The 15,098-nt window shown below is 37.9% G+C and overlaps 1 protein-coding gene across 1 annotated transcript in view; it reads right to left on the bottom strand.

Moving 5' to 3' along the window:
• The window catches only part of HFM1 (helicase for meiosis 1), a 103,039-nt gene extending 90,987 nt beyond the window's left edge, over positions 1–12,052 (bottom strand). The window contains exons 1-3 of the mRNA XM_031968565.1: positions 11,862–12,052; positions 5,407–5,490; positions 2,252–2,364 (exon numbers count right to left, since the gene is read on the bottom strand). Coding sequence (XP_031824425.1) covers positions 2,252–2,364; positions 5,407–5,490; positions 11,862–12,052 — 388 coding nt within the window. The remainder of the gene's footprint in view (positions 1–2,251; positions 2,365–5,406; positions 5,491–11,861) is intronic.
• Between the last annotated feature and the right edge of the window lie 3,046 nt (positions 12,053–15,098).

Below are 15,098 nucleotides of genomic sequence, written 5' to 3'. Positions count from 1 at the left end.
ACAATAGAGTAGATTATCTTAAGTACTGAGAGAGATAATATGAGTGAGGCATTTCCCTGTCTTGGAGGAATTAGAGATTATCAGACTATTACTTGTCAATAAAAATGTTCCGTAACTGACAATGTCATATAATCTATTTTATTTCTCTGACACAACTTGGGTTACTAGTTGGTATATGTATACTATATCTTTGTACACAAAAGTGTAATAATTTAAATTTCTTCACAAGCATATAATTTATATGTTATTATATACTTAAAAATTACTCAGAAGCTAAACCCATAAACCTCAGACACTTATGACAGAGTAAAATTTCATTTGACTTGAACTTTCATTAACCAACGACTAAGAAATAACAGGATCTTTTGCTGAAACTATAATTTAATTGGTCCCTTTTAAGCTGCAATAAATCCATCAGACTAAAGATAAATTGAATCTTTTTTTGCTTACAGAGGCTCTTGCAGAGACATGTATTCTCATTGTACAGTATTGCAGAAATAAAAGTAAAAGGCACAGGAAATTGGACTAACTCTGGACTGGCACATTCTGGAATTTGTCTTTTAAAATAAGTCCCAGATATAGTTTCTATTTATTTGTGATTTATTTCTCCTGAAAATTGAGGACAGAAAAACCCAAACACACTCAATTCAGGATCCCAACTCCCTGAATTCTGACTAATAAAAAAAGTTTTTATGCAGTTTCTTATCTTGTGATGATGTCTGCTGATGTCAATCATGTTAATCCTATACCTCTATAATGGAAAGCCTTGCTTCCTTGTTTAAATAAATCAGATTCTTAGATATGAGCTTATCCTTTAAATGTCCTTTACTTTGGGAGACTTTAGAAGCATCAATGGAAATAACATAAAGTTGTGAAAATATAGCTTCAAATTTTCACAAAACCATGAAATTTTTAGAGATGGCAAGGACTTTAATCCAACCTCCCCCTTTTACAAATAAGGCAAGTGAGACAGTGAGAGTCTGAACACATTTGTGCAAAGTCATACAAGACAACAACAATAGTGAATTGTCTCTTCACAGATTATACCATTCTTTAAAAATAATCAATGAATCTATGCCCAATTTATCCTGGATAAAGTTTGTTTGTACAGTTATCTGCCTATTGTTTCCCCCTTTAGACTATCAGCATCTTGAGAGCTGGGACTCTTTCTGCTTTTTTGGTTTTTGTTTTTTGCGTTTAACACAATAACTGACATAGTTAAGTGCTTAAGAAATGCCCTCTGAGTTACTGATTATATGGATATGAATCTCATGCCTAGAAGAGACAGTCCTCAACTCAGAGTTTCACTTTACTTAGGATTTTTTCCAGTAAAATCCCTAATATTATTTTTCTCTACTTAAAGCAAGTGGAATACACATGAACACACTATGCTTACCCAGTTTTTAGTTTTGTATTAATCTCAAACAGAGTAGAGAGAACAACAATTTGATTTCAAATAGCTCTGATTGCTACAAGGAAATGTTTAATGAGAATAGGAGGAGGTTGGATTGATGAATTCTAACTGAAGGTTTCTTTCAGCTCTAATAGACTTTGATTCCATACCCTGGAGCACAATTTTACTCTTTAAATGATTATAGAGTTATATAATTTATGTATCTTTTTATGAAACTATTGGTTTCATTAACAATTTATCTGAAATTTAATTTTAATCTTTGGTCATGAATATGTCCACCAATTTTAACATTTAACCTACAGGAAAATTTAATTCACTATAGCAATTCATTTTATAATGCAATTTCTAGGACCATACTGTGATGAAAATTGAGCACTCTTTGCAACCTCTTAGTATACATACTTGCCCCTAGGGGTAAATGAAATCGTACTAATGGCTAATGGAAGAAAAAAGGTTTCCTTTCTGTGACAGTGTCTAAAGAATTGTTTTGCAGTAGCAAAACCTTAAAACCTAATGGGAAACGGTCTTTCAAGGAGAATTTTTTTAATTTAAAGAATATATGTCAAATATTATATTTCCATAGATATGTATAGACTATATAAATATGTATATTAAGTATAATTTTGATATTATATCAAACATTATTTTACATTTTACTTTACTTTATACAAAGCAAGTTTTTCTGGAAACCTTTGCATAATAGAGATCTTTGTTTTAATGGGAAACACTAGATATTTTAATAAAATTCATTTTTTTCAAACATGATAGTTTTTCTTTGGTTTTTTAGGTTTATTAAAATGAGTTTCTTTCTTTTTAAAGAAACATGTAAAAATTTACCTAATGCTTTAAATCCATCTAATTCTTCTTGTAATACTTGAGTATCTGGAATTTCAGAAATCAGTGGAGCAGGTGGGAGAAACCAATAGGACGGGCTTTTATCATCAGTATACCTAGAAATAATTCAAAAGAAATTATGAAATTTGTCAAATTGTTGTAATAATCAAATATACTAATAATTCATAAAGTATATAACCAGAAGTAATATTTATTAAATGTAAATAGCTTATTATTCATCAGAATAACATTATGAAATAAACTTTTCCTCTTAAATTGATCTTTCACTTCTCTAAACTTATCACGGCTGCATCTGGACAGTTTACTCCATAATGTATTGTAATATAATATGTGTGTGTATATATGTACCTACATATATATGTATGTGTCTATGCACACAAGCCTTATTTCAGCACCATCCTTCCCAGTGACTAGTTCAAAATATTGGAGTCATCTTCAGTTCTTCAACTTCCCTAAGCCCCATATCCAACAGCTGCTAATTCTTTCATTTCTACTTCTACATTATCTCCCATATTTATGTCATCTCTTTACAGTCACATAGACACGATTTCAGGTCAAGCTCCTATCACCCCTCAAAAGGACTATAGCAATAGAGTCCTAATTAGTCAACCCTAGTCTCTTCCCTCTTCAATGTATACACTTTAATATCTGCCAAATGGCATGCCTGAATACATCATACTTCTGTTTCCCTGGTGCCTTCAGGATCCAACAAAAACTTCTCTCTTAGATATTTAAAGTACTCCTGTCTGGTTCCAGTCCACTTCTACTTAATGAGTTTGGGAAGGTGGTCTTTACTAATGGGGTAAGCAAAAAGAATTGGTACACCCTTAAAGTCTGGGGCCCACTCTCCCATAGTTACAAGGTTAGAGATCATATGAGGCAAAGGGGTTACTTGATTGGAGCTTCAAGAACAAATGGATGCACATTCACCATGAGCAAAGAGAATACTCTTAGCACTTCATGAATAGGGGAAAAGAGAATTAGATCTTCAATTAGAAGCTGGATGACAATTTGTCAATAATGGTACAGATTGAATTAAATGTCCTCTAATGTACCTTCCAATTCTAGGATTCAACATCCTCTGTGTCTTTATTTGCGCATCTTCTGAATCATTTAAAACAGTAAACACAGAGCACATTAACTGTACCTACCATTTTCTTCCTCAAATCTACACTCATGTCAATGATAGCCCCTGATTCCCAGCTCAGATCAATCTCTCAGTGACTCCAATTCAGCTAGAATCCACAATCAGCAGGTTCTTCTTTTTTCAGAAGTGAACGTTTTTCCTCTGCGCTCTCTCTCTCTCTCTCTCTCTCTCTCTCTCTCTCTCTCTCTCTCTCTCTCTCTCTGTTGCAGCCCAAACCAGGTTTTTATTAGCTCACACTAGGACTACTTTCTAACTGATCTGCTGCCTCCAGTCTCTTCTCAAGCTAATATATCTTACACCTGGTCAAGATACTTTCCAGGACATCCTTATGTTTCTCCCTTGCTCAAAAGTCCTCTTCCTCTGGTCCTCTGTAGCATTACATAGGAAATCCAATCTTCTTTACTTGGCATTAAGGCCATCTACAAGATAGGCCCAATGTACATTTCCAATCTTATCTTTTATTTCTATCACTACACTAACTTTAACTATCAAGTAGATCACACTAGCTGCTTGCCCAAGAATATGCTTTGCACAGTCTCATTTGGCTCGTGTTCTTCCTATAATTAGAAATGCTAAATTTCTTCCACTCTACTTATTTTAGTCCTTCCATCCTATGGGACCAAATGAATTTCCTACACCTTTCTCTGTTGATATCCCTGTAAGGATTTCTTCTTCTGAACTCCTACACCCTTCAATGCCTATGGTACTCCTTTGACAGCTATAACAATACACCTTGCATTGTTCACCGTTTTCTATGTAAATGCCTTGTCTCTCTAACTAGATGGTAAGCTCCTTGAGGGCAGTCATATTTACAACTTTTTTTTTTGCCCCTCGGTGCCATGCCTTTAACAAGTGATTATAAAATTGAATGAATTGATCATATGTAAGGTCCATCACCTTCGGTAAAACTGATTATAATAAAAGGTAAACAAGATTGCTTTGTCACATAGAGCAGAATGTTTTAGACTCCCTACTCCCCAATCTTCATTCTCACTTTCTTTATTCCTCTATCTTAGTACTATGAGAAATACTGAAAAGTTGGGTTTCCACAGCGTGCTGCAAACTTCAGAGGTATTTTGGAAGAGTGGGTGCCACTGACCAAGAGGTTTTCGGAATGTGAGAGGTCAATAAAGGTTAAGATGGCATGGAACAATTAAATGATCAATAAAAACCTTGAGCAAATAAGGAATGGGGTGGGGGGTGTCTAGGAAGGCACATGTGAATTCAGCCAATCAGAAGAGTCTTGTGGTTCTGAGAACACCACAAACTTAAGAGAATAGCAGATCAACCCAAACTAGTTGGGGGTCAATGACCTGACTTGACCAAATCACTACTGTGCCCGCCTAATAGGCTAATTGAATGTTAAACAACACATTCCATAGGAGTAGTTTTCTGCCATTCTTGAACATGGGATGTATGGGGTGGGGGGAGGTTAGGGCATGTTTATACCTATTTAGAGAGAAACATATAGTGAGGGTATCAGAAAGATTGTAACCCAGAAGGGAATGGACCAATCTGGTCTCTGAAGGTAGTGGCTGCCCCAGCTAACAAGTATAAAACTTCTCCCGCTTCTGTGCTTAGCGTTCCCACTTCCCAAAGAGGAGCCGAGCCTGCTTATGACAGAAATGTATTCTTCTTTAATAAAAGTTCCTCGATATCTGATTTCCAGTGTCAAGAGTGTGTTTCTAACAGTACCTATGTCTATGCACCACCTCAGATGAATCCAAGACAAATTATGAGTCCTGGAGATGACTTTTTTTCATTTGCCTGATCCAAAAAAGCATAGGAAAAGCAATAATCCAGATATATAAGCAATCCAAGCACACTCTAACTCAGGTTTAATCTGATCAGTTTAAGCACTTTTCAAATCTTCGTTTGTAATTTGCACATTTATAAATATATGATTATTTACCAAGAGGATCATAAAACAAAAAGTCCTTAGCCAGCAATATTTTTAAAATAACATTTTGCTTCTATGTGGCATACTTACTGTTCAGTTTGATCTGGTCGTACAAAAAACAAACTACTCAATGAAAAAGGGCAATCATCTGTTGAAAATGGAATGGTTTTCAGTCTATAGTAAAAGAAATCAAAATTAGTTTATAGTTTTTGACAAAGTTTCAGAAAAACATTTCCAATTAAGTAATTGGTTATAAATGATAAAAGATCAGTCTTAGAATGAGAGAAACTTCCAAGATATATTCAAGATACAACTCTGACACAATCACAGTAGGTATGACTCCAGGCAAGTCACTTAACTATGCTCGATTCCCCACAGACTAGTTTAGGCTCAACTTCTAGTTTAGTCATCCTGTCCAAAAAGGGCAGAAGGTTAGTCTGGCATGACCTGTTCCTGATAAAGCCATGTTAGCCAGGACCACGAGCCCTTCCCACAATCTCTGGCTCAGCAATGGCATTGGTCAGTTCTTTCAGAATCGGCAGAAGCAGTCCAATAGGCCCGGATCATTGAACTCATAAAGGAAGTGAGGGGCTCTCCCACAAACTCCTCATTTGCAACTCCCCATTGACCACTTTTGTTCCGTCTTCTCGGTCCAAAGGCTTTCTCTGTTCCCAGCTAACCATCATCCTGCCAGCTCCGGGCAGGGTTCCTGGCCCTCCTCTTGTCCCCAGCAGAACTTAAAAACAAAACACTCTTTTTTGTTTTCCTTCTCTTCCCTTGCTAGATTAAATTCATTTTGAGCTTTGCCTCTATTTCTGTAGTGCAGCACCATATTTTTATATTAATCCTCTGTACCCTACTCCAGTTTCCATATCCTGCACCCACCTTTTAAGAACTAAGTGGGCTGACTGGGTCTCTTTGCATCTATATTGGTCTACACACACACACACACACACACACACACACATACTCACACTCACTCTCTCTCTCTCTATATATATATATATGAATAAAATAGAAAAAGAGATCAATGAATTGTGCATACAACTAAAAAAGCTGGAAAAAGAACAAATTAAAAATCCCCACTTAAATACCAAATTCAAAATTCTGAAAATCAAAAGGGAGATTAATAAAATTGAAAATAAGAAAACTATTGAGCTAATAAACAAAACCAAGGTTTTATGAAAAAGCCAACAAAATAGATAAATCTTTGGTTAATTCAATCAGAAAGAAGTTTCCTTATCACTGGCAGAGAAAGAAGAGTCAACAAAAATACAGCAACTGCCCCAGTTGACCACCATTTAATCTGCCTCTGCATTTTTCATGATCACCAGCCCAAGCTGACTGAGGATGGAGGTCCCTGCTCCTGCGATGTATTTGTGAGATGTGCACAGGCAATGGTCGGAGCTTTACTCTCCTGGACCAATGACATCTTGAAAAAGATCCATTACCTTTTAAGACAAAACTAGCCCAGTCTGAGGAAGTCAATATATCTCTTACAACAGATCTCTTACTCATCTTCCTTATTAGCAACAAGAAAGCATTTTCCTGAAGGTTGAGCAATGTTCTCACCCAGCTAGGAACAAGGCTTACAATGTACCAGGACACTGTGCAAGGCACTGGGGATAAAAGTACAAAATCGAAAAAACCTTTTTATACTTTATGATTTATACAGACATTTGAGGCCATAGGTTACTACAGGTTCCTTTCTTGAATTTTTTCTTTCTATCCTTAGAGACTGTTCTCCTATTTTAGTGATTTTCCATGATGCTCAGATCATTGAATATTCATAAACAGTTTTCTCCCTTCCACAACATTCTTGATTTAAAGTCTTTTGTATTAGATTTGCAAGACTGTAGACACAAAATTCTGACAAATCTTTGTAGAGATACTTCACGACCTATCCAAAAGTCTGTTATTCCTATATGTTAAGCACTGGTCCAGGAATCCCAGGAATTCTTGGCCATACATTCAATTTCAAAAGCTACTTTTCTTTCCTGGAGTTCTGTGCTGTTGACTGGCATCAGTGATGAGAAATCACCTATATTCCAATGGAACTCAGTTTCATTCCCAATGTTAGTAATCTTGGTGGTGCTTTTTAGGTTCCTTCCAGCAACACTATTTGCACTTATGTGAATTATGTAACATGGAGAGCAGTTATGTATTCTGACCCATCTTGGGATGTTTTCTAGTATGTCTTAAATAAATGAGCTAGAATACAACAGATCTCTATTTTTGCTGTCAGGCAGAAAAATAACTATCTGAGTGTGGTAGAGTAAAGGCAGAAATCTGAACTCTTCCAATTCCTCTCGAAACAACTCTTAAAAATGTCTCAAATTGAATTCTAAAGAAGCAGCACCAGCAAAAGGTCAAGCTAAAACAAGTTTTCAGGCCCAGAAAATTTAGGAGGTCAGCAGGAAAGGTCTGTCTTACTGGATGATGGCTGTTCTGGGGCTTGAAAGCACCAGCAGCAGGTCTCTGAGACAACTACATCAATGACTGCAAGAGGTGAAGGAGGTTGGATGACTGATTAGAAAGAAATTACAGAGAAGTCTTTGTTAGTGCTGGGTTCAGGACCCTGTTACATTACCCAGTACAGTTCAAGGAAGAACAGGAGCAGCAGGAGGGGAGCAGCGGCCCAGGTCACAAGTCCATAATGGAGAAGAGTGCTTGTGGTTATTTATGAAGCAACTCTGGTCTCAGTTCCAAGGCAGAAAGAAGTACAAGCATTTGAGGCTACAGGAGAGTAGGGGACCCAGTCACAGTTCCAGATCCAACCGGAATATACTAGTGGCTATAAGAGAGCAAGGATTTTTCCTGAGTAAAACCAGAGCACAGGTCAGAAGAGCAGTGATCACACCTCTCCTTAGATCATATTACTTCGTAACTACCAAAAACTTACAGACCCCCAGAACTAGCTCTGCAAATAGCAGTATGAAAAACCTGAAGCTTGAGACAATGTTCTCACCATGTATTAGGGTGAAAAAAGCCTCACAATCTACTTTTTTGTATCCTAGACCTTTCTGCCAGTCACAACATAGCATTTCCACTCTTTCTGTTATTGTTTGCATGCATTTTTGTTTTCTTTCTCAGGTATTTTTACCTTCTTCATAGATCAGATTTTTCTTGTGCAGCAAGATAACTGTATGGATATGTATACATATATTGTATTTAACATATACTTCAACATATTTAACATGTATGGGACTACCTGCCATCCAGGGGAGGAGGTGGGGGAAGGAAGGGAAAAGTTGGAACACAAGGTTTTGCAAGGGTCAGTGTTGAAAAGTTACCTATGCATATGTTTTGTAAATAAAAAGCTATAATAAAAAAGAAAGTTAAAAAAAAAAAAAGACGACAAGCAGTTGTTTGTTCAGAGTAGCCCACATCTTCCCCCTAATATTATCTCTTTTATTGTGAGGTAATCTTTCCTCCCTTCCTCCTGGTATGGCATCTAGAATCTAGAATCTAGATTCTATCTAGAAATCTAGAAACATGTCCCCGATAATCTGAGGTGGGAGAATCATTTCCAGCCCCTTCATATTCTCTTGTAGGAGACCAATCTGCATTTTGGACATGATTACCTAACTAGGCCAGAAGGAAAGGATGGCGTCCTCAGAGAAAGTTACTAGCAATTCCTCCCTGCTCTCTATACTTACTATATTTGGGAACTTCAGTCTTTATCTTTTAAACCCTTGTGTGAGATTACAATCCCCCTGCTTAGCTGCCATTAACAACATGACAGAACATCTTTAACAGCTCTTAACACTTGACAGTCCCACACCTCCTTTCCCTTTTCATACATCAAATTCTTCCTTTAGCTTCTTGATTCCCTTTTCTAGCTCACCCTGACTTAGTGAATACCTTTTCTTTTTAAGTCTTCCTCCTACTCCGAAATATTGACAGAGATTGAACACCAGCAGATGCATCCTGGTTAAGGTTCAGGGTAGAGAGGACTCTAGAGAGGTCTTGGGTAAACACTTAGTTTGGACACTGATGGTCTGAGCTCGAAGGGCTCCTAAGAGCAGCAAATGCAGCCCTCTAAGACTGCAGATAAGAAGACAGGACCTCACAAGGTGAACTGACTAACTCAACCTCACCCTAATTAGTGACAGGGCAAGGAAGTGAACCAAGTGATCTAGCTCCCCATCATTCTCTGCATTTAAGCAAGAGCTGCAAAGAGTTTGGTTAATTAATTACTACTAACTAATACAATGTAGTTGGGGATGCAGGCCTTGTACAGCTGTTGTTTAAAATTACCAGATAAAGTGTTCCCTTTCAGCTCTTAGCAGTGCCTTTCATTCTTGCCTCACAGGACACTTAACTTCTCCGGCCTCCTCTCCTCATCAGTGGAAGCTGGGGAGACATTGTTACAGGATCCACGCTCCCAATAAGATTCCATTTCCAAGCAGAAGAGGGTTTGAGAATCATAGCTGGAAGGTGGACAACCTTCACAGAGAAGGACATGAGAAAGAAAACACTTCAGCCAAGGTCCCGCGGGTGTTAAAGGAGGGCTGCAGATGCAGGTCAACCATGCCAGCTCCAGAGCACCTACCACCATACTCCACTTGCTACCAAAACTTTCTAAAATAAAACTTGAAAAGAAACATTGTACTTGGTCCATGCTGCCCCAAACATGCTTAAAAGCTGCTCATCTTCTGCCTATAAATGTATCCATGATTCTTATTTATTCACGGAGAGACTGAAAATGAGAAAAATACTACAAATAAAACTACCAAAAAAAAAAAAAAAACTACAAATAAAAGGGGAAAGGTTCCACTAGACTTCCAACAGATAGAGCCAAATTACCAAAACAAAATATTATCCTCTTTCAAGATTTGATATATGAGATTATAGCAATTCTTCTTTTTTTGGAGAGGGAGGGGGTTCATATAAGAAAACAATCATTGCTTTCACCTTTAATATACTGATATCAGCTTTTAAATATAATTTTTAATTCACTCTTGGGATAAATTTGAAGTCTCCCCTAAATACTTGGAGCTTCAATGTAACTATGTGAACTATTTTGTAGTTCAAAGTTCATATAACAAAATCTCTGTGAGTATCCTGAGAGATGAGGAATTTTGGAATTATCTTCACTATATAAATAAGCATTAAAATGGAGCATGTAAGAACTCAATTACTTAAGCATGTTTATATTAAGAAATATGTTAGAATTAAGATTTAAAATGAGTTCTTAAAGTTTTTAGCTTAGATTATTAAGACTTTACTTTTAATTTGTAGTATAATATTTATCACAAAAACACATAAACATGGCCAGAGATCTTTTTTCATTTATTTCCTCAAAAATTTTATTTTTGCTACGATTATTTATTAAAATTTTATAATTTGATAGCTTCATTATCTCATCTATGCAGAAAGTCTTCCCACAAATTGAAATTGTAATTAAATTCTTAATTTTAAACTGGTTTCAAGATAATTCTCTTATTTTGTAAGTACATTCGGTACTCGTACCTATACCTACACTTATTTCTGCAAAGAAACTTTTATTATCCTTAGACGTTTCTAATAATGCTCATTTATAAATTGACATTTTCAAATTTATTTTAAATTATTTCAAAATAATGCTCATTTATAAATTAACATTTTCAAATTTATTTTAAATTATTTTATTTCAAATGTATTTACACCAAATGCATTCATATCTACAAAGACATAAAAAGATTACTGGTTTGATAGAAATCCATCATGCTTTAAGTCTGGAGGATATCACCTGCAAAAGGTTGAGTGGTCCAGACACGACTCAATCTTAATGGAGAGGGGAGGGGCTCAATCCTTCCCAGGCCACACCTAGAAGATGGTTTAGGGGATGCTCTTTTATTTGGTCCTCTGCACTAAAAAGGAATTCTATTATTAAAAGTAGTTACCATTTATTCATTATTTTAATTTGCAAAGTACTTTACAAATAATCTCAAAAAAACTGAAAATGCACCAGAAAGATACCTGATCAATCAAATCATTTCCAATAACAGCTAATATTGATGCATCACTTTGCAATTTGCAAAGCACTTTACAAATATTCTCATTAAATACTGAAAATATACCAGAAAGATACTTGATCAATCAATCAATCAATCAAAAGTCATTCCTAAAAACAGCTAGTATTTCTGCACCACATTAAGGTTTGCAAAGCACTTTACAAGTATTTTCTCACTAAAAAAAATCTGAAATGCGCCAGAAAGAGACCTGAACAATAAAATCAGCATTCATTGCCAACAATAACTAATATTAATGCACCAATTTAAGATCTGCAAAATAGTTCGCAAATAGGCTCATTAAAAATTGGAAATACACCAGAAATATCTGATCAGTCCATCCACAGCCATTACGCGCAACAACTCACGTTCACGCGGGAGCAATTAGTCACGTGACGTTCCCAAGGGGGGAGGGGAATGCCACTCTTTTTATGCTCATTTTACAGGTGGGGAAACTGAGGCCCAGGGAACTGCTGCATTTGAACCTGGCTCCTCTGACCCGGAACCGGACGTCCTTTCCACTCCTTTGCTCCCAAGCACACATTTTACAGGTGAGGAAACTGAGGCCCGGAGAAGGCGGTGCCGTGCCCAAGCGCACTCGGGGCGCACCCGGCTGTCCTCACCTCTCGGGGTCCGTCGGAGCGTCCATCGGTCCGCAGTCGTCGTCCTCGCGAGTCCGTCACGCACAGGCCTTCAGGCCTCAGCACCTCAGGGCCAGGCGGAGCCGATCCCCGAGTCATCCACCTGGCCCCGCCCCCAGGCCGGGATTGGACCAGCAGGGCTGAGCTCCGAGCCACTGATGCCCCAGGGTCTCCTCCCCTCCCTCCCTCCCCTCCCCCTCCCCTCAGGTTGGTTCTAGAAGGGACGTCAGAGTCTGAGACTGAGAGGTCAAATCTCCCCAGAGATGGAAATTCCCAATAATAGAGTTAGGAAAGTCATTGAAAAGGTTTGTTTAGTTAATATTTATTGAAATTTTGAATTCCAAATTCTCTCCTCCCTCCAGCATCTCTCCTGTTCAATGAGAAGGCAAGAAATAGGATTTCGGTTATGCACGTGAAGTCAGGCAAAACATTTCCACATTAGCCATGTGCAAAATAAGGAAGGAAGGAAAGGAGGAAGGAAGGAGGAAGGAAGGAAGGAGGAAGGAAGAAGGAAGGAAGGAAGGAAGGAAGGGAGGAAGGAAGGAAGGAAGGAAGGAAGGAAGGGAGGGAGGGAGGGAGGAAGGAAGGAAGGAAGGAAGGAAGGAGGGAAGGAAGGAGGGAGGAAGGAAGGAAGGAAGGAAGAGAGGAAGGAAGGAGGAAGGGAGGGAGGGAGGAAGGAAGGAAGGAAGGAAGGAGGGAGGGAGGGAGGAAGGAAGGAAGGAAGGAAGGAAGGAAGGAAGGAGGGAGGGAGGAAGGAAGGAGAAGGGAGGAAGGAAGGAAGGAGGAAGGAGGAGGAAGGAAGAGGAAGGAAGGAAGAGGAAGGGAGGGAGGAGAGGAAGGAAGGAAGGAAGGAAGGAAGGAGAAGGAAGGGAGGGAGGAAGGAAGAAGAAGGAAGGGAGGAAGGAAGAGGAAGGAAGGAGGGAAGGAAGGAAGAAGGGAGGGAGGAAGGAAGGAAGGAAGGAAGAAAAATGAGGAAAAGAAAGAAAGAAGGAAGGAAAAAAGAAAGAGAAAGAAAGGAGGGAGGGAGAGAGGAAAGGAAGGAGGGAGGGAAGGAGGGAGAGAGAAAGAGAATAAAAGAAAGAAGGAAGAAGGAAAGAAAAGGAAAGAGAAATAAAAAAGGGGAAAAGAAAGAAAAACAAAAGAAAAAAGAAAGAAAAAGGAAGGAAGGAAGGATAGAAGAAAGAAAGAAAGAAAAAGAAGGAAGGGAAAGAAAGAAAGAAAAAAGAAAAAATGAATGAAAGAAAGGAAGGAAGGAAAGGAATAGAAGAAAATTTTCAATCTGAGCAAGAATTCTCCAGTCATCTGGACAGGAGATAGCATTTCATCAGAGTATGAAGTTACATGGACATTGAATGATAGAAGAACTAAGACAAGATTGCCCCAAGAAATAGGTCTCAATGCTTTGGCATTTTTAGATATCTTTTTTCCATTCTAAGTGAAGGGAGTAGAATCTCCATTTTGGGGAATTTTGAAAGGTCAGGAGATCAAGCCACAAGAATCTGGAAATTAGAATCTAGTTCAAATGTTTTCAGGCAAAGCAATTCAGATGCCCAGAGGAGCAAGGAGTGACCTTTGGGAGCAACATTCTGGACCTGGGCCAGTAATAACTGAGAGGAGAATTTGGTGAGACCAGTGCTGTTTAGAAACTCCTTCCAAAGACCAGAGTGGTGTAGGGATAAGTATGTCCCTTGTGATGTTAGGGCAGGAATGTTGCACATTTATTCAACTGTGTCATAAATAATTCCATTATGAAGAGATGCTAAGGGGTTAAATAGAACTGGGGTGCTAGTTCCATTAGTCCCTAACAATGGGAAAAAACATTCATGATGGGGAGGCTTAAGCCAATAGCAAAGGATATCTCATAAAACTCTTAGGATACTCGCAGGGATCCTCAAACTTTTTAAATAGGGGGCCAACTCACTGTCCCTCAGACTGTTGGAGGGCCGGACTATAGTAAAAACGAAAACTTTGTTTTGTGGGCCTTTAAATAAAGACACTTCATAGCCCTGGGTGAGGGAGATAATCATCCTCAGCTGCCGCATCTGGCCCACGGGCCTAGTTTGAGGACCCCTGTGCCTTGAAAGTGTTGATATAAACTTCTTCCTCCTTTGAGAATGAGTCAGAATTTATTCACCAAACTAGTATGGAAACTGAAGCAGGTTTTTCAAAAATGTTATTAACTAGTGAGTCTTGCCTAACCTTTAAGAGAAATAAGTTGAGAATGCACAAAAACTGAATGAATAGAGGGAAAGTTTCCACTTATATTTAACAATTTAGGAGATAAGAAAAGGAATGTAAATGATTTTATTGAGGGAAAACCTGAGAATTATAGAAAGGCTGGGGAACAACTAGTGAAAATCAGAATTACTGTTTCTCAACCTGTGAATAGAGCAATAAAATTTAAACTGGGTTTAGGTACGGACATTTTTGGCTGAGAACAGCTGCTAAAAGGCAGTGAATCGGATTTAGGAAAATTCCAGGGAGATTGGTATGAAGGGATTAATATGGGCTCCTTCTCAACTATAGATACAGTTATAAATGGAACTAACACAGTAGCTGATATTTATATAGCACTTTAAGCATTAAAGGAAGAATTAAGAAAGGAAGCAGGGAGTTATTCCATGAGTCATTGATATAGGTAAAGAAAGGAGGTAATATGATTAATAGGAAGGACACTGAGATAGGGAGACAGGAGGTGTGAATTCAAAATGCCTGTCAGACACTTAACTGCCTACCTGACTTAGTAAATTCCTCCATGTTTCATTAACTCTGCAAAAAGAAGGGATAGAACCAGCTACAACCAAGGTAAGAACTCTGGAAGATGACTATGAACCACTACAAAGAATTCCCAATCCCTCTACTTTTGTCCGCTTGCATTTTTGATTTCCTTCACAGGTTAATTGTACACTATTTCAAAGTCTGACTCTTTTTGTACAGCAAAATAATTATATGGACACGTATATATATATTGTATCTAACTTATACTTTAACATATTTAACATGTATTGGTCAACCTGTCATCTGGGGGAAGGGGTGGGGGGAAGGAGGGGAAAAGTTAGAATAAAAGGATTTGCAACTGTCAAAAAAAAAAAAAAAAAAAAAAGAAGGGGTAGATTTCATGACCAGGAAAGGGAAAGATCCCTTC

Source organism: Sarcophilus harrisii, chromosome 4 (assembly GCF_902635505.1).
Source record: "Sarcophilus harrisii chromosome 4, mSarHar1.11, whole genome shotgun sequence".
Taxonomy (NCBI): Eukaryota; Metazoa; Chordata; class Mammalia; order Dasyuromorphia; family Dasyuridae; genus Sarcophilus; species Sarcophilus harrisii.
This window is presented reverse-complemented; position numbering and strand designations above follow the sequence as displayed.